This window comes from Syngnathus acus, chromosome 22, assembly GCF_901709675.1.
Source record: "Syngnathus acus chromosome 22, fSynAcu1.2, whole genome shotgun sequence".
Classification (NCBI taxonomy): Eukaryota; Metazoa; Chordata; class Actinopteri; order Syngnathiformes; family Syngnathidae; genus Syngnathus; species Syngnathus acus.
The window spans coordinates 8328311-8345280 of NC_051106.1; the positions used below are offsets into that span (position 1 = coordinate 8328311).

Here is a 16970-nt window from a genome sequence, read left to right on the forward strand (position 1 = left end):
TGCGCCAGCTCACCTGTGGTCACATTTCATCACCTTTTGCCTCGTTCACACAACACACACACACACTTAAAACTGACGCAAAATGGCCATTCCAAACCCAAATTTCAGATTTCCTGTGTCTTTTCAGGCGTTTTTTTGTGTGCGTCTCATTCTCGACATGTCTGGCATATTTCACGAAGCTCAGTGAAACTGACTAGACTCTTTGCTATCATTTCATCTACTAGGAACTTATGTTTTCTTCAGATATAACCTCCAGATTACAAATCATGTTCCTGTTGGTTGTAAACCTCAAACATGTTTTACATTCCCACAAAAATGAGAATGTGGCATATGCGACACAGATGGCTCAGACTTCAACTACATTCTGTTCAAAGTCTGAGATGACAGTTCCCATGTTTAGTGACAAAACGACTTTTTTGATTTGATTCACTTTTGAGCCTTAATCAGCCCTAATTAACAAATATTATTTTCAAATTTTTAATGATTAGCTCACCAGTATTGACTCAAGTCAGCTAGCAAGCGAGCTTTAGTTTACCGTTCTCAATTTTTCTGGAGCTCGCAGCTGATGTTTAGACTTTCTCGGAGCATTTGTGGTTTGCTCAAATACACGAGAACGTAGTTGCGGCCAAGACTGGAATTAAATGGACCACAGTTCCTCCTCCGAGAAGGAAGAAGGTGGATCCAGCAGTGGTGACTATGTGAAACCTTCAACCCCGGGAACTCAAGGACAAAAAAAGCTTCCATCTTTAAGAGGAGGAAAAAAAAAAACGCTTACGTCAACATCCGAAAAACACGAGCCTGAAAAACCATAATTCTTTTCAGCTGTATCAGTGATGACCCGGAATGCGCTAATCTTTTGTGTTTGATGGAAACAGACAACCAGCCTCGGCGACGCTAAATCCTCCAAACGTCTCCCGGTCCAAGTTTTAAGTTACAACAAAAGCTTATTTCCTAGCTGGAGCATTTTTTGAAGACGATTTAAGAGTCAAGCAGCAATTCAAAGACTGTTTCCGTTAAGATGTCATCTATGATGTTTGATGGGGTCATCTCAACCAAACTTACTCTACAAAGAAAACCTCATTGGCAAAGATGACATCACAACATTTCAGACTTGCTGATAGTTGTAGTTTCAAAGCAATCAACGTTTTGCAGCACCGGAAAATCACTTGACTGCAATCAACTGAGTCCTCGAAATATATCCAGGGCTTGTAGTTTGTGAGTGTTCTCCAAGATGGCTAAAGGGAAGGGCAAAGGGAAGGGCAAAGGGAAAGGGAAAGGCAAAGCGGTGGTCGTCGATGAAAACACGCCACTGACCGAACTGACCGAGCAGCAGCTGATAGAGCGAGTTGCTAAGATCACAACGGATCTAACCCGCATCCAAGATGAGAAGAAGAGCTTCCAGCTCATACGGGACCAAGTCAAGGCCTTCTGGGAGATCTCCAAACAGAAGCTTCAAGATGTGAAGGACAAGCTACGCGACGGTAGCATCGTGCGTGATGAGGCCAAGATGCTCCACAGGATGAAGGTGACCAAGTACCAGCAGAAGGTCCGGCACCTGGAGTCCGAGTGCCACACCAATATTTCGCAACTGAAACTGGACGGGGCCGGTTTCTCCACCATCGGCGACAACAAGAAATTTCAGATGGAGCAAGGGGCGCTGAATGTGATCCGCAGCCTGCAGGTGGACATCAGTGAGAAGGAGCTCTACAACCAAAACCACATTGAGCAGCTTAAATTCGACCAGGCGTCCAAGCTTGTGGACATCATGGTCCCGCACGACTGGAGGAAGGTGGAGCTGGAAGCCAAGCACAACGCCAAGATTCTCCCAATGTTTGAAACATCCGAGAAGAAGGTGGAAGCCGAGCTCAACGTCCTGGACACGCAAATGCAAATCCGTCTGGAGTCACTGAAGAAAGAGCACGACGGCGCTTTCCGCTATGCACTAAAGCGAAGCTGGGAGTTCTACCAAGCGCATATGGAGGAGATCTCCCTCCTGGAGAAGCAGCTAACCACCATCATGTGCCAGGGCGTGGTGCGGCAGCTGACGTCCATCCAGAAGCAGCCGGTGTGCCCGCAGGAGAACCTCCAGCAGGACAAGATGAAACTGCAGGAGCTCCAAAAGCAGCTGGAGAATCACAACGAGAACAAGGCCCATCGCGAAGCCAGCAACGCTCGCCTCGCGGTCCTGGAGGACGAGCTAGAGGAGCTTTCCATGAAGCACAGTAACCTTGTGCAAGAGCTGGAATCCAAGGAGCTGGAGCACCAGGAACTACTCAAGAGCCAGGCGGCGGGTCTTCTAGAGGTCCAGCACCGCAACGGACTGCGGACGAGACAGCTGAAGCTCAAGCTGCAAGCCGCTACCGAAACTTTGGAGAAGCTTGAAAGGAGCCTCGGCGCATAACGCTGACTTGGGGGTTCACCGCTTGGGAGGTTTGGACACCCCCCCGGTAGACCTGGACCTGGAAAATTGCAGATGTTGGAGCTACATGAGGACAAACCAAGACGGTTATAGACGTCAATGATATTAACTAGGTTGGCAGTGAATGAGTTAAGTTCCAAACGTAATTTTTTTGGGGGGATGATGTTTACCTGCCACTATTCAAAACAACTATCTGGGTATATCTGACTGACTTAGTTCAAAAAGAACACAGTGTGACTTTAAAAAACAAAAACAAAGCGGCGACCATTCACAACAATCTTCACGTTTCATTTAAACATCCTTCATACATCATTTTTTTTCACTCGCCAGTTTGGCACCAAAACAGGACGTTGTTAAAAGCGTCTCTGGTTTGCCAACAAGATAAATTGGCAACCTTTTCTCCTAAAAACACATCGCCCTTGATAATCCGTAAGCGGGTCACAATGGCCCGAGACAGCCCGGGCTAATCTGCTTCCTGCTAGTTGTCGGATTCGCTGGCATGGTCGCGGTGATAACACCAAGTGAAATCGCACTTAAAGTGCTTGTAGAACAAGGACTTCAGGGAGAGGTGGGGGGGTTGAAAAATCAACACTTGGACTCCATTTTTTTTGCAAACTCATGACTGAACCTCCATGTTCTGGATCTCTGTGACCCATTACAACAGAGCCTGCTTTGGAATGTTCTGTTGAATGAACAGCAGGGTCCCTAAACACAACCAGATGTTCTCCCGCTGAAACCATCGTGGTCCCGCACTGGGCCGGGACCTGGACCGATCCAACCCGCGTCACCACGGACAAACCCCAAGCCTGGATTTTTTTAAGTCTCAGCTAAACGGTCTTTCTTCCTGTGCCTCTGTGAGGTAAATGTTCCTGGTCTGAGAGGTTCTTTCTTTGGAGGCGAGCGAACCAAAACACACTCGACGTCATTTTTGAAAACACTCGCTCTTTGTGTGTGAGTGTGTATGCGTGTATATATTGGCGTTGTAAATCTATACGCAGAAGTTCCATCTTGGATCAAGTTGATCAATGAAGAAAAAGGTTCTCACGTCTTTCACATGGAGGAGTTTGGAGGAATTTGAGAAGCCCTCGAGGGGGGGGGGAGCAGGGGTGAGAGGAGGGTGAGACGGCAAAAGAACAAAGGCAGATTAAAGGCGGTCGTAAAAGGCGGCAGACTGTGGTGGAGCGTTAACGTTGAAACCGTGCCGGAACTGCAGATGAAGTTGATTTCGGGAGTGTCATGACAGGTGGAAATGGCTTCAACGATCAAAACGGAGTTGACGGCAATAATCGTGCAAAATAATCGAAAATTATACAGGATGCATGCCAGGCCTGTAGGTGGCGATGTTCGCGTTGTAAAGAAATGCTAGGCCCATTTTTTGGATGTCTCTGAAAAATAATCCCGTGGTGCGGGATCTGTTCATCTTCTCGGAGCCCAAGATTCGATTATTGTAATCGATTTTCGATACACAAATTGTACACATATAGCAACAATAGGGCCATCAGACATTTCTTTACCAGTCAACAAAACAGAAGCACGTGTGAGAATCCGAGGTCAACGCACACCTGTGAAAGTTTCAACTGGCACAGTTTTTTTTTTTCAGGGTTTTTGGACTTTCGACAACACGAACGAAACCCAAACATGTCTCCCCGCTGAAGCCAAATATTTGTTCTTCTTTTTCTCTTCTTCTCACTATCTCCTCTCACTGCGAACTTTTTTTGACACAGTTATGTTGTGACTGAAGCTTTCAGTTGACAGTATTGCGCAACAATGCTAATACCGTTTGTTATTGCTCCTCATGTTACTGACAGATTCACATTTTTCCAGAGTTTTCTCCTCATTGATGATGAACGGAAACAATTTTTTTTTTTTTAAATACCCTGATATATATTAAATAAATCAATGCTTATACTTCCACCATTTTTACAAATGCAACTGTGATTTAAATAGATGCAAGTACCTTCGCTATAAATAACACTAGACTAAACTGGAAATTGCGTAAAATGACGTCTTGGTCCCGGTGAAACCGAAGCAAGGCTGCTTATAATGTAAGTCAACGCCGCAGTCAGTCACATATTCAGGAATGTTATTACTGCAGTTAAAGGGGGATGGAGCTTTAACAGCAAGGGGGGACGAGGGTGAGGGTGCATGCATGAGATAGCAGAGTGCACTGATGCCTGAATTGACACTCTCAGGTGACATGTTCGTACCACAGAGTCTAGAGCCGACATTCCATCGAGTGGGACGAGGGGGGGGCGTGGGTTTTGCAACATGGTTTGCGACAATATCATTGAAACGTGACGAATATAACAATACTCAAATGATTTTATGTTTTACTTCAATTCATTGTGTTCTCCTTCTGACGTGCCCACCATGGCCACCAGGGGGCAGTATCTCGTTATATAGCGATATCTATATCAATATTTTTGATTTCAAGAACTGTAGCATCAAGGGTGTATTCTATACGTGTATTCTAAAGCACTGACGCCCACCCCCCGGCCGCAGAAAATCAATAGAATGTTTTTGAATTACCAAGTCATAAAAAAAGGCCCCATTATCTCATTACTTTCCTCGACGTACTCTCCTGATGCCTGGAAGGCACAAAGCTGGCATGAATTTTGCATGTTTTCTTAAAAGTGACGTCAATAGTTGCTATGCATTATTTAGTAGCGACAAGCGTTTTCAAGTTGGTCCAAATGATTTTACACAGACGCCCGCACACACACACACACATACAAAGTGTCTCATTTTCCCTAGCTCATTGCACACGATGAGCTAATGACAAAAGCTGCTGACTGGCTTTAAATGACTTTTAAAGCCAGCAGCAGCAGCGAGTCATTGGGCTCAGTCGGTGGGTCGCTCGCTCGCTGGGTGCGGGGGGTTATACGACACTGCTGGGGACCACTGCAGAGCGCCTGCATGTGTTTGAATCTTCACAGATAATTATGTATAACCTGCATTGCCGCTCTCCCCATTTGAATTGCAAACGACGCCACGTGCAGTGCGTGTTGTGTTTATCCTTCATTATTCTCACTGGCATGTTAACGTTTCATCTTTGTCATTTTATTCAAACACTATTCCAGTGTTTGAATGAAAAGACGTCTACTGTATAGGGTTACCATGGTGTATTGTTTTCACCGTACCATCTGGTGACATCCACTCCTTGACCCCGTCCCCGCCATCACCATCGCTTTCTTCTCTGTCCCTCTTTTTGTCTTTCTTTGAGTGCGTCATCATGGTTTACTCAAGATGACTTCAATGTTTCGTTGCTGGATGGTACCTTGTCTCGCTGCTGGATTTCACTTCAGCGAGCATCAAAGTAGCAGGTCAAATGCATGCTCTGTAGGGTTTAAGTCTGGGGATTCACCACTGAATCTTGCTTTGGCAGTGTGTTTTGTGACTTTACAATGGTTCTATTATTTTTTTTCCATGACAGAAAATGGATGAATGCATTATTTAAATTGAGTTCCGCACCTTTGTGTCTGTGATTCTGGAGTACACTTAGTGATTTATGACGAACATTGGGAGAGTTTTAACGAGGACGGAAGTAGTTTCCGCTCTTAAAAATAAACTGGCCCACATTAGGACGTATTTTCAGGACTTGCTTTTAATATCTTTATATACAGTCCCACCCCCGGCTCCCCCTTCCACAGCCAGTGGGACACTTCCAATCTTCCAATCCAGCCTGGAAAGGAATGAGAAACCACCGTGGACTATACCAACCTTCCTTATATGTGGGGGAGTTTAATATTCAGCACTACGACGTTTCGCGATACTAGACATTAACAACTCGTATTAACGCAGAGAATTTGATCTAAATCTGTTTTAAACATGAATACAATTAAGAATATGACATTCCTTGGCTGTGTTGTTATTTTACGCCGTCTTCTTTACGCAATCCACCCCTGCCGACCGCCCCCTCTCGCGGAGCTCATGTAAACCCAGAAGAAGAGCTGGAGCTTGGGCAGAATGTGGCGCGAGTCGACCAGTTCAACTGCGGTCCGTCGAATTTAAAAGTCTCTTTCTCGGCATCGCGGATATTCTTTTCCCGTTCCTTTCCCCTTTGCCACGAACAACACCGTGCCTGGATTAACTTGTTTTCAAGGGAATACGCCATTTTTTCTTAGCAAAAGGTGAGTTGTGGGTCATTCACGAGGAAAAAACTTAATCCAAGGAAGGTCGGGTTGTGACGTTACGGTACAAAACTCGTAGCAAATATCCGCATTTTTATTTTGTAGCTCTTTTTATATTGACAAGTGTGTTATTTGAACCCGCTGGAAGAAAAGAAAAAACCGTGTCCGGGCACGTAACTCGATGATGCTGCCAGCGTTAATGCACGGGGAATGTTGCCATGGAATTTTAGTAAGCAACTTTGCTTGCTTTTTATTAATTTTTTTCTTGGAGGGGGTGTCGTAGCCTCATTAATAATTATGTAATCGTTTTATACGATGATAAATATATAAAAGTCGTATTTTTTCCCCCGTGAAATCCACATTGTTTGGAGTAGTGCTAATTTCCTCACTTGTTATTGTGTAATTACTATGACACATACACACACACGCGTGCGCACACAGACACACACACGTCAGATTCACTATGAATCCTCATGTCGTTTATTCTTGCTTTGTTTTTAAAACGTTCAAGTGAAAAGAATAGAAATCAAAGAGTGGGAATAATGTTTGAAAAATGTCAAAATTACCCATTTCGAACCCATTTCACATCCTTGTCTTGTTCCTATAATAAAAAGGAAAAAGCAAAATTATGGCAGGCAGAATAGTTTTAGTTTTAGAATTACCCCCCCACCCCTTTTTTTTTGTTTTGTTTTCAAGATTTCCTAAAACTTCAAAATAAATATGACTCACAAAAGGGTTACATCAGTATTTATTTTGTTTGTTTCAACCTAAAATATTGACGGGTCATTGTAAACATGCCAATTTCCCAGAGGGAATATTTTATTTTATTATACAGGATGAATTCTGTTAAAGGAGGAAATAAGGAGGAAATGTGCGGACGCGGATGGTCGCTGTGTGTTTTGATGACTCATTGAGATAAATGATTGGAATGCAGGAAGATAAAAGCGCAAAAGTCTTCCTAAACCTTCTCGAATCGATTTGATTTCTCCGCCGCGTTTCTGTGGATGTTGCCGCTATTGTTTACTTTGTATTCACTGGGGACTCGCTTTCTCTTAAGGTCAACACAGCAAGATCCACGTTGCCTCCGGAGGGAAGACTTTGGCGGTTGCGAAAAGTCCACCTTGGAAAGGAAAAAGTCTTCCACCTGGTAGAGTGGACCCACTTCATACAAATTCACGCCACTAATCCATGTATTTAATATTGTCATGCATGACTGCTTTCTTATTATCAGAACAAATCCACCTCTCTGACCAAACAATCTTAAAAAAAACAAGACAGCCAGACATCTTGACGTCCTTGTTCAGGAAGAGGAACAATTGGGACAAAAACAACCCGATTGTCTGTCCTTGGCGACGTAAACATGGACACGCTGTGGTAAAAAAATTGTCGTTAAAGACACCGCCTCCACAAATTCCCTCTTGTATATCTCACAGGCCCAAATATGCTTTTACACTTTTACCCTTAAGTCTGTTTTGATGTGCGGTTCTTTCGGTCAGCTCCGAACATCGTAACCGAATCCAAAATAACCGGTAGGGTTCAAAATAAACTCTGGGCAGGATGGGCTCGTGTGGAATCAGCGCCACCTCAATCCACTCCAAAAAACGAAAACTGCAAAGTCATACAAGTGACCTGTGACTTAAGTAATTAGCTGGGTTAACACCGTTTCTGAAATGTCCCCCCCCTCACCAAAAAAAAAAATGTCTGAGTTCTTCCTGCATTTGTCTCTCCTTCCTCGGATTGTGTTCTCTCCCCTCCGCTCCGATCCTTTCAAGGAAGTACGACCTTTATTCGCGCGCTGCTTTTCATTATAGCTTTTCCTTCCATTGAGGCTGGCCTTCTGGCTGATAGATTCATCCTCTGGCGAGCAACCAGGTGGATGCTGTTACGCATTCCGCCCGAGCTTTTAAAACATTCCCATTCTTACAGTTGGGCTCAAAGTTTTGCGAGACCTCTTCCAGGTATGAAAAGGCCAAACGGGACAAACTGCCATCAAAACAAGCACGGTTTTTGGGCTTTGCTGTAATTGCAGCTCGCATCTTTTCAAGCCTCTCCTTAAAAGCTGTCGCGCTCTATTTCGAGCGCGCGTAATGGCCGGGTTGACGTCTCTGCGGCGTGTTGCGGAATTACTCACGCGCGGTTCGACTGCTCCAGCGCCGGGCGGGGAGTTTGGGCTGTTCTAACATGTCCACTTGTGTGTGTGTGTGTGAAAGAAGGTATGCTCCTTTTGTTTATTCAAGAAAAGACTTGTAACAAGCTATTACCAAAGCGCAGAGATTTGTAGCTTTGCTTGACTCACTTGAGCTATTGTTAGCGACAAGCGTATTTAGCGTACGCAGATTGGACAAGATGCAGCGATGACTCCCTGGCAAAGTCACCGTGACGGCTTCCGCTCCCCGGTGACACACGGAGGAACTATTTTCAGATATCATCATCGTACGGCAAAATGTTTACGTGTTGGAAGCGCATACTTAGAACGCCGTACACACTAGCGTATGTTTACTCCCCAAAAAAAGACACGGAGGGTGGCCCGATTAAAAGGCTTTTTCCTGTTTATATCCCGTCCGTCTCTCTGCCGACTGTCGAGCGGCTTTACGCCGAAGGGAGGGAGGAAAGGAGCCAACCTAAGCATCAGCGTCAAGGATAAAGCCGCCGCGTGACCGCTGTGATTTAGAGTCGGCCGTCAAGCTCGCCGGCATTTTCTCTTCAGCTGGATAAACGGCTCTCCCGGCCGTGGGAAAAAGTCACGACCTTTCAAAGAGAGCCCTTTAAACATCTCCGCAGGGGGTGTGTATGTATATAGATGTATATGTATATATGTATGCATGCCGTAAATCGCAATGGCAAAATAAAATGGCATCTAATTACTTCACAAGCTGAATTCAAAAGCGGGTTACTCTCGTTAATCTTTAGTTTGAAGCTTTTGTCTGATGTTATTTGGACAGTTGTGGGACGCTAACAAGGAATGCAGTTTGTGGGCGCTGCATCCCCAATCAATGGTCGCCATTGTCGGAATGAGAAGCAGATGTGAGCGAGGAATTCTCCCCACTGCAGCACTTTTCCTTTTTTTTTTTTTCCTTTTTCAAAGGCCCTCGCCTTTGAACGCCGTCTCTCTCGCTCGCTTTTTGATCCAGCATTGACACTTCCTCTACCTGCGGCACAGTGACGGCCTCCCCCGGGGAAACTTTTTTTTTTTCTTCACCTACAAAGCTGAGGAAGATTTCCTTTTGACTCGCGTTTCTTGAGTCAGGAGCCATGAAAGAGACCCGCAAAGTTTGAGCGCGAGAGGCTCCTTTTTTGGTCGAATTTGATGACAAGCTCTGATGTGGAAAGCTTTGCCACGTTGACAAAATCTCTGTTTGCGAGGCTGAAAAGGCCGCGGGAAGCTCAGCCGGCCGCTCTTTTGTGCGCCGCCCGTGTTGCATCACACTCAGGCACGGCGGCGCTAATGTGATTATCCGCCACTCTCCCTCGCTCACCCTAATTGCTTGGAGATCTTTCGTGGCCTTCTGTGGTCTCGTGCGCAGATGTTCAAACACATTAGAAGATGACTTGAGCGGGTTATGGCTGACTCACCTCCAACCGCCGTTCAATTTTTTTGTAGGGCCACACAAGAAGTTATCCTGCAACTCCTACAAAGTTCTCTTGAAGAACACCTCATCCAGCACAACAGAAGACCAAAGTACACAAACCTGGTTAAATACATAAACACTGGAGGACCTGGACTGCTCACAAGCGAATCACAAGACAACCGAACGTGGCCACCTCGTGAGAATCGATTCGAGAGTCACTTTTGCCATCAGTGCCCAGCTGACAATCGTCTTATTCATTTACAGAAGAACGATTGTCTTGCTGGAAATATCACATTTGAATACGCCCCCCCATAAGACCAAAAGTGGAAGGTCAACTGCAAATTTGCCTCAAAAAGTCAAACAATCACGACATTATGTTAAAATCCTTCGGCAAGTCTTATTCAACTTCGCCGCCAATATTTTTAGAATCGATTATTCTATCAATTATACCATCGATTAATCGAATACAACTATTCCCCCCCCCATTTACTGTTTTTTATTTGGTGTTGGCAAATGGTACCGTGCTATATTTTTTTGCTAGACACAGATGTAGAACCTTCTGGCGCTTCCAATGTGCATCATTAGAAGTGGCTCGCGTCTCATTAACCTCATGGCAGCACTGTATGTATAGCTCCTAAGCTAATGCTACGTAGCGTCACTTTCTGCCATCGGAATGTGGCCCTCATTCAAATCGCTGGCTCCTTTTCAAAGACTAATTGCTTCTTCCTCTTCTACTGTAATTTAATCCCGCCCATAACTTCCTAATCTGTTCGAGGCGGAAGCCTTGAAGGTGAATGACTTCCAGCAGGAAGCAGCGTTGTTAATGCACAGCCACCTTTCTGAGAATTTTCACAGCGCTCAGAAAACTCTTTGTGTCTCCACAGCGGTCACCCAGTATATCTCCATGTTCCTCTTCCGGGCTGAAGCGCGGCTGAAGTCGGCGCGTCGGTGCTGGTGGTAGCGGGCCGCTGGTGGTGGAGGAGGAGGAAGGAGGTGGAGGCCACACGAAGATGAACAAAGTGAACTTCCACAACAACAAAGCCATGCAGGACCGCCGCTGCGTCTGTGTCTTTCTGCCCAACGACGACACGCTCAACGTCATTGTCAACGTGAGGGTAGAATTCGACAATACAACTTTTTGTTTTGACCTCACCTGATGTGGCTTGTTCTCCTTCTCAGGTGAAGACCCTGTGTCAGGAGCTATTGGTTCAGGTGTGTGACCTTCTAAGACTGAAGGACTGTCACCTGTTTGGACTCAGTGTTATTCAAAGTGAGTCCACTACTTCTTTTCAGATGGATCGTTGTGACCGCAGATGTATTCAGAACATTTTATAGCTTAGCATTCCCTGGCTGGGAAAAGCGCAATGGGCCCTAAAAGTAGCATGTCTCACCTAGCTGTCATGGAGGTCTCCGTCAAACCGGGCCTCCTCCTCCTGACTGGCTCCATTGTGCGGCCAGAAAAGGGCTGTGTGAGTCACCGCGTGCGTGCGTGTGTGTGACGCTGGCCGGCAAGTGCAGTGTGTTGCAAAAAGACAGCTGGCCTCCAGATGAGCCAATGGCGGGTCGGCCGGTGCGCTGGCTCGGTGCCATCGGGTCTGATTGTGGGACATTCCTCAAGTGTTTGTCTGAACAGCGTGAAATCCGCAAAGCAAACAGCGGCCACCCAGCCGCTTTGTGACCACCCCCACCCAAGCCCACCTGATGAGCCAAAATGTGCTTTTCTTCCGGCAGATAACGAACATATTTACATGGAACTGGATCAGAAACTGTCCAAGTACTGCCCCAAAGAATGGAAGCGGGAAGCCAGCAAGGTAACTGATGTGAATTGATGACACAACACCAGGATGGCCGAGTGGTTAAGGCGTTGGACTTAAGATCCAATGGACATTAGTCCTCGTGGGTTCGAACCCCACTCCTGGTATTCTTTGGCGAGCTTTATGCTGTATTGTCGCATCACCTCGAGCACTTCTTCAAAGCTCCAAACCACACCAAATCAAGTCCTTAACATCAAACAAGGCGACAAAGCGGGCGTAAGGCGATACGGAAACCGACACTAAGCGGACTTTCTGTTGGAGTGACGTTAAATTTGCAGTTCCTACTTTTGAAGAGAATAAACACCGATCCCTTCTACAGGGTATCGACCAGTTTGGCCCTCCGATGATCATCCATTTCAGAGCTCAGTATTACGTGGAGAACGGACGTTTAATCAGGTAAGTCTGGCCTTCTCACGTCACGGCGTTACCCAATGGGCTCGCGAACACGTGTGTGTTTTTAGTGACCGCGCCGCCAGGTACTACTACTACTGGCACCTGAGGAAACAGGTGCTGCTGTCGCAATGCATCCAGCGAGAGGAGGCCTATTTCCTGCTGGCCGCTTTTGCCCTCCAGGCCGACCTGGGCAACTTCAAACGGAACAAGCACTTTGGGAAATACTTTGAACCTGAAGCCTACTTCCCCCCGTGGGTGAGTGCGATGGCCTTCATCATAGCTACATATTGTTTTGTATCTTATGTCGTGCCTCTATAAAAAAAAATAAAAAAAAGTGGGGCACTGAGTTTTATTTTGGTCACTAAAAGTGGCCCACATTTTTGTGTGTGTATTAAAACCACGCCCGTCTGATTGCTCCACACTTCCTGCAATCCGCCTCCTTATCCCAAATCACAACAGGAAATGACCAACAAAAGCAAACGTCAACATGGCAATTAGTGAGGTCACATGTTGCATAAATAAACACATATGACCTTTCCCCTTCGTCCTCTCGCCCAGGTGATAGCCAAGCGCGGCGGCGACTACATCCTGAGACATATCCCCAACATGCACAAGGACCAGTTTGCCCTCACGGCCTCCGAGGCGCATCTCAAGTACATCAAGGAGTGCGCGCAGCTCGACGACGTCACCGTCCATTACTACAGACTCTACAAGGTGAGCCAATGTTGAGACACAAAAAAAAGTCATGAATGAATCCTTTGGTTTTGTAATAACATCAAATTGGATTTAGGACAAGAAGGAAGTGGAGGCATCGCTCACTTTGGGACTGACTTTACGTGGAATCCAGATCTTCCAGGTACAATCTGGGATGGATTCATTGCGTGTCCTAATCCCAAAGCAAAGTAGTCCGCGCCTCCCGTGAATTTTTCCCCTCCTTTCTCGCAGAACATCGGCTCGGTGAGGCAGCTTTTGTACGACTTCCCGTGGACCAACGTGGGGAAGCTCGTCTTCGTGGTGAGTCATCACATCATCCTAAACCTCGGCGCCAAGGCTTGATTTCTCTTTCGTCATTGTCGCTGGAACGAATTGAGGATTTAAGAAGGCTTTTCCTGCCCACACACAAACTAAACCTACTTTGGAAATATGTTGGAGGGGATCAGCCATTTTGTCATAAAAGCGGAATTTTATATCCGTGACCCAAACGGCATCATCGTCGGCCAAAATAAACGTCCGCTCTTTTGTTTTGCAATTTTGCATTCAACTTAGTTGCATGGCGCCGACGCCACGCTTGGCTTTTGCATTTCCTCCTCCTTTTCTTTGCAATTAGAGCGGGCGCACCCTTCGCTTTTGGCTCGTCGTGGCAGCGCACCGCGGCCACCGCCGGGTGGCGAGACACGCGGGTCAATAAACACCAGATGTTGAGTAGGCTGACAAAGAAGACAAAACACAAGTCCTGTTTGTACTTCCTCGTCATTATCATCCTTGTGGATGTGGAACGAGGTCATCGTCCTGACCTTCTGATTGTGCTTCGCATATAGTTTGAAATTCAATCTGAAGAGAAGAATATTTGGACAGCTATTTGTTAGCTGAGCTTTAGCCATAAGACACCATTTCACATTTTGTTTATTTTCCTTAGGGAAAAAAGTTTGAGATCCTCCCCGACGGGCTTCCTTCAGCCCGGAAGCTCATCTACTACACCGGGTGCCCCGTGCGTTCCCGCCACCTGCTGCAGCTGCTCAGCAACAGCCACCGACTCTACATGAACCTGCAGCCGGTCCTCAAGCAGGTCCGTCGGCTGGAGGAACACGAAGGTCGGTCACAGAAAAAACATTTCGACACGATAATGAATGTTAGCGAAGACGACGGGTCATCTCAAACGTCTAAATGCGTGCTTCCAGAGAAGAAACAGTACCGTGAGTCGTACATAAGCGACGCGCTGGAGCTAGACATGGACAACCTGGACAAGCGCTCGCGGGCCAGCGGTAGCAGCAGCGGCAGCGTCTCCCGCCACAAACGTCTGTCCCGCCACTCCACCGCCAGCCACGGCAGCTCGCACACGTCGGGCATCGAGACGGACAGCTTCCGCGCCCCTCACCCGGCCCCCCACGGGCCCCTGAGGACATGCGGCGGCTCGTCCACCACCAGCCACGGCAGCTCGCACACGTCGGGCGTGGAGAGCGGCGGCAAAGAGCGCATCATGGATGACGACGGTACGCTCGTTGTACCCACTACGCCAAAAATTGTACACTCGGAAATAAATCTCCCTGCAAACCCAGCAGAGATTGAGATGCTGGTGGACGACCCCAAAGACTACGAGGAGCTGAGCGAGATGTCCCTGGACCAGGAGCTGTGCATCCACATCACCGAGGACATGTTGGCCATGTCCCCCGAACACAACAACGGATTCTCCGGTAAAGACTTGTGTTCTTCGTTTTGTTACAATCTTATTGAGGAGAGCTAAAGGTCTCAAATGTGGTCCTGGCAGGTCTCATCGTCAAAGATGTCAGCTCGTCCACGTCGAGCTCCTCTGAGACGGTCGTCAAGATGAGAGGACAAAGCATCGAATCCCTCCCACAGGTAGGGTTTGCCATATGGGAAAATTAATTTAGTATTTATCACGATTACAAATTTGGCTGCCAACATTAAACGAACCTGATCGCAACAAATAGTCATCCAACCACTAGAGGGCGAAAGCGAAAATGACCTGCAAACACACTCAATAGATATTAAAAAGCTTCATTGTTCCCCCGCCGGCAGACGTTCACATGCAGGAAGCCGCCGTCATCCAGCGACCGCCACAGCCAGTCGTTGGACGACGTCCGCCTGTACCAGAAGGACTGCCTTCAGTGGGCCGAGCTGTGCCAGGACACAGCGCACAGCTACACTTTCGGATGCGCCCAGGAACTGAGCGACGGCGGCGGGGGCGGGACCTACCAAGGTCTGGCTGACCAGTGCACCGGGATCAAGCGGACCAGCAAATACTTCTCCCTGGACCTCACCAGTGACGACGTGCCCGAGTTTGTGGTGTGAGGAGCCCCCCCCCCTTTTTTTTTTTTTTTCCGAATTAATACAGTGGCACTCCAAAGGGATCGCAGAACACTCAAATGTGGCGCTAGCAACCAAAGACCTGAAGGGATGGACGCTTTGGATGTCTTTTGACAGGAAGTGCAGCGTGCCAAATGTAACACGCCGCCCAACGTGCCTTCATCCAAAACGCCCAAGACAATCCATGCCGCCATTTTCAGCTTCCTCAACTTGACAAAGTTTTGAGATTATTTGGCACTGTTTACTCGGCACCATTTCAACCTTCCTCTGTGCCAATTGAAGTTTGTCTGACCCTGGACCCTTTTGAGATGAATCTACTTAAGCTTACTTGGCCCCAGTCGAAGCTCGCTCTGCGTCGTTTTAAGATCGCACGACAAAAGTTTGAAGCTCACGCCGAACTGTTCACAATATGTTTTCAGCTCGCTCGACACGCTTTTGCTTACTCCTCACCGCTTTAAGCCTACGCGGCGGCACCGTTTTGAGCTTACCCAGTGCCGTTTTCAGCTTGCGTTTTTGCCAATTTGAGTGGAGGTTGTTACTTCTTTACATCGGTTGACCGACAAAGCGTCTTTTTTTATGGTCAGTATTACAAGAAAACACAAACGTGACAGTATTTCACACATCTGAGCTTTTGTTTTTCGCATTAATGGCTTTAAAAGAGAAATGCATTTTTTATATATATCATTTCAAACACTTCCCAAATGTCTAACAAATCTATGATGTCCTTTTTACAAATTACTACATGCATTAATATATCCAGAAAAAAATGTTATAAATCCTTCGTCTTCCGAGAAGCTTTTATAAAGGGAACCAAAAAAGCAAAAGAACATATGAGTCCTTTTGGGAATGTTTGCTCTGTGCAGGTGAGATGGAAAAGTAGTTGAGCTTTAATTGCGCATCTTTTCTACACTGCAGCATCTGATTATGTGTTTTTGTTTTACTATCAATATTCCCAAAAGGCTGTTTATTTCTACATGTTAAAAGATGACAAATATCCTATTTTACAGACAAAGACACTTCTGATACCATGATTAAGGTACACAGCCATAAAAAAAAAAAAAAGAGTCCCTTTTACGTCTCTTATGTTGTCCTTTCTGTGAAAGGATCTATCTCCCTTCAGGAAAAAATATATATGTATTTTTTTGTAGCTAAAACAAAGTCGACTTTTCATTACTATGAAGTCTGGTCCGTGTGCCTTTTTGGTACTAACGCCTTCAATATCCTATTAAAAAGGTACATTTATTTGCCAAACGTCTGCTCTCGTGTACTTTATTATTCTATTCACTCTAATGTTTAGACTCTTTCATGAACACAAACTTTGACCTCGACCAAAAAAATACAATTCAAAAGTATACCAATTTCACAAACATGATCATCTTTAATAGTAAGTCAAATTATGTATGATTGTATTTGCGTATTTTTTTCATAAACGCGTTTGCTGCCCTCTGCTGGCAATATGTGTTCTCTATTGTGCTGAGTCATCTGGTCCAGCAGGTGGCAGTGCTACCCTTTGCAGTCTCGCCAATTTCCTGTCGTACATAAACAAAATAAAAAAAACTTTTAATTTAAGTTTAAGTTACAAATGCGACTATAATGGAGA

At 46.2% G+C, this 16970-nt stretch overlaps 2 protein-coding genes and 1 non-coding gene across 4 annotated transcripts; all 3 read left to right on the plus strand.

The window, feature by feature from the left end:
* The first annotated feature begins 1231 nt into the window (after positions 1 to 1231).
* On the plus strand, positions 1232 to 2401 carry LOC119116388 (dynein regulatory complex subunit 4-like). Its single transcript, XM_037241704.1, has one exon. It carries the CDS (start codon positions 1232 to 1234, stop codon positions 2399 to 2401), a length of 1170 nt encoding a protein of 389 aa, XP_037097599.1.
* A 3964-nt stretch (positions 2402 to 6365) lies between these two features.
* frmd6 (FERM domain containing 6) lies at positions 6366 to 16621 on the plus strand. 2 transcript variants are annotated; one of them, XM_037241250.1, is made up of 15 exons: positions 6366 to 6549; positions 7607 to 7696; positions 11003 to 11227; positions 11298 to 11388; positions 11850 to 11929; positions 12252 to 12328; positions 12394 to 12580; positions 12884 to 13039; positions 13116 to 13181; positions 13271 to 13339; positions 13962 to 14136; positions 14224 to 14535; positions 14602 to 14736; positions 14811 to 14902; positions 15083 to 16621. In XM_037241250.1, the coding sequence occupies exons 3-15, from the start codon at positions 11129 to 11131 to the stop codon at positions 15353 to 15355; spliced, it is 1812 nt and encodes a 603-aa protein (XP_037097145.1). In that variant the 5' UTR covers positions 6366 to 6549; positions 7607 to 7696; positions 11003 to 11128; the 3' UTR covers positions 15356 to 16621. The 2 variants fall into 2 exon arrangements, with proteins under 2 accessions (XP_037097145.1, XP_037097146.1); XM_037241251.1 differs by having other exon boundaries at positions 14605 to 14736.
* On the plus strand, positions 11957 to 12039 carry trnal-uaa. The gene has a single exon. It is a non-coding gene; the product is annotated as a tRNA-Leu (tRNA).
* Positions 16622 to 16970: the final 349 nt, after the last annotated feature.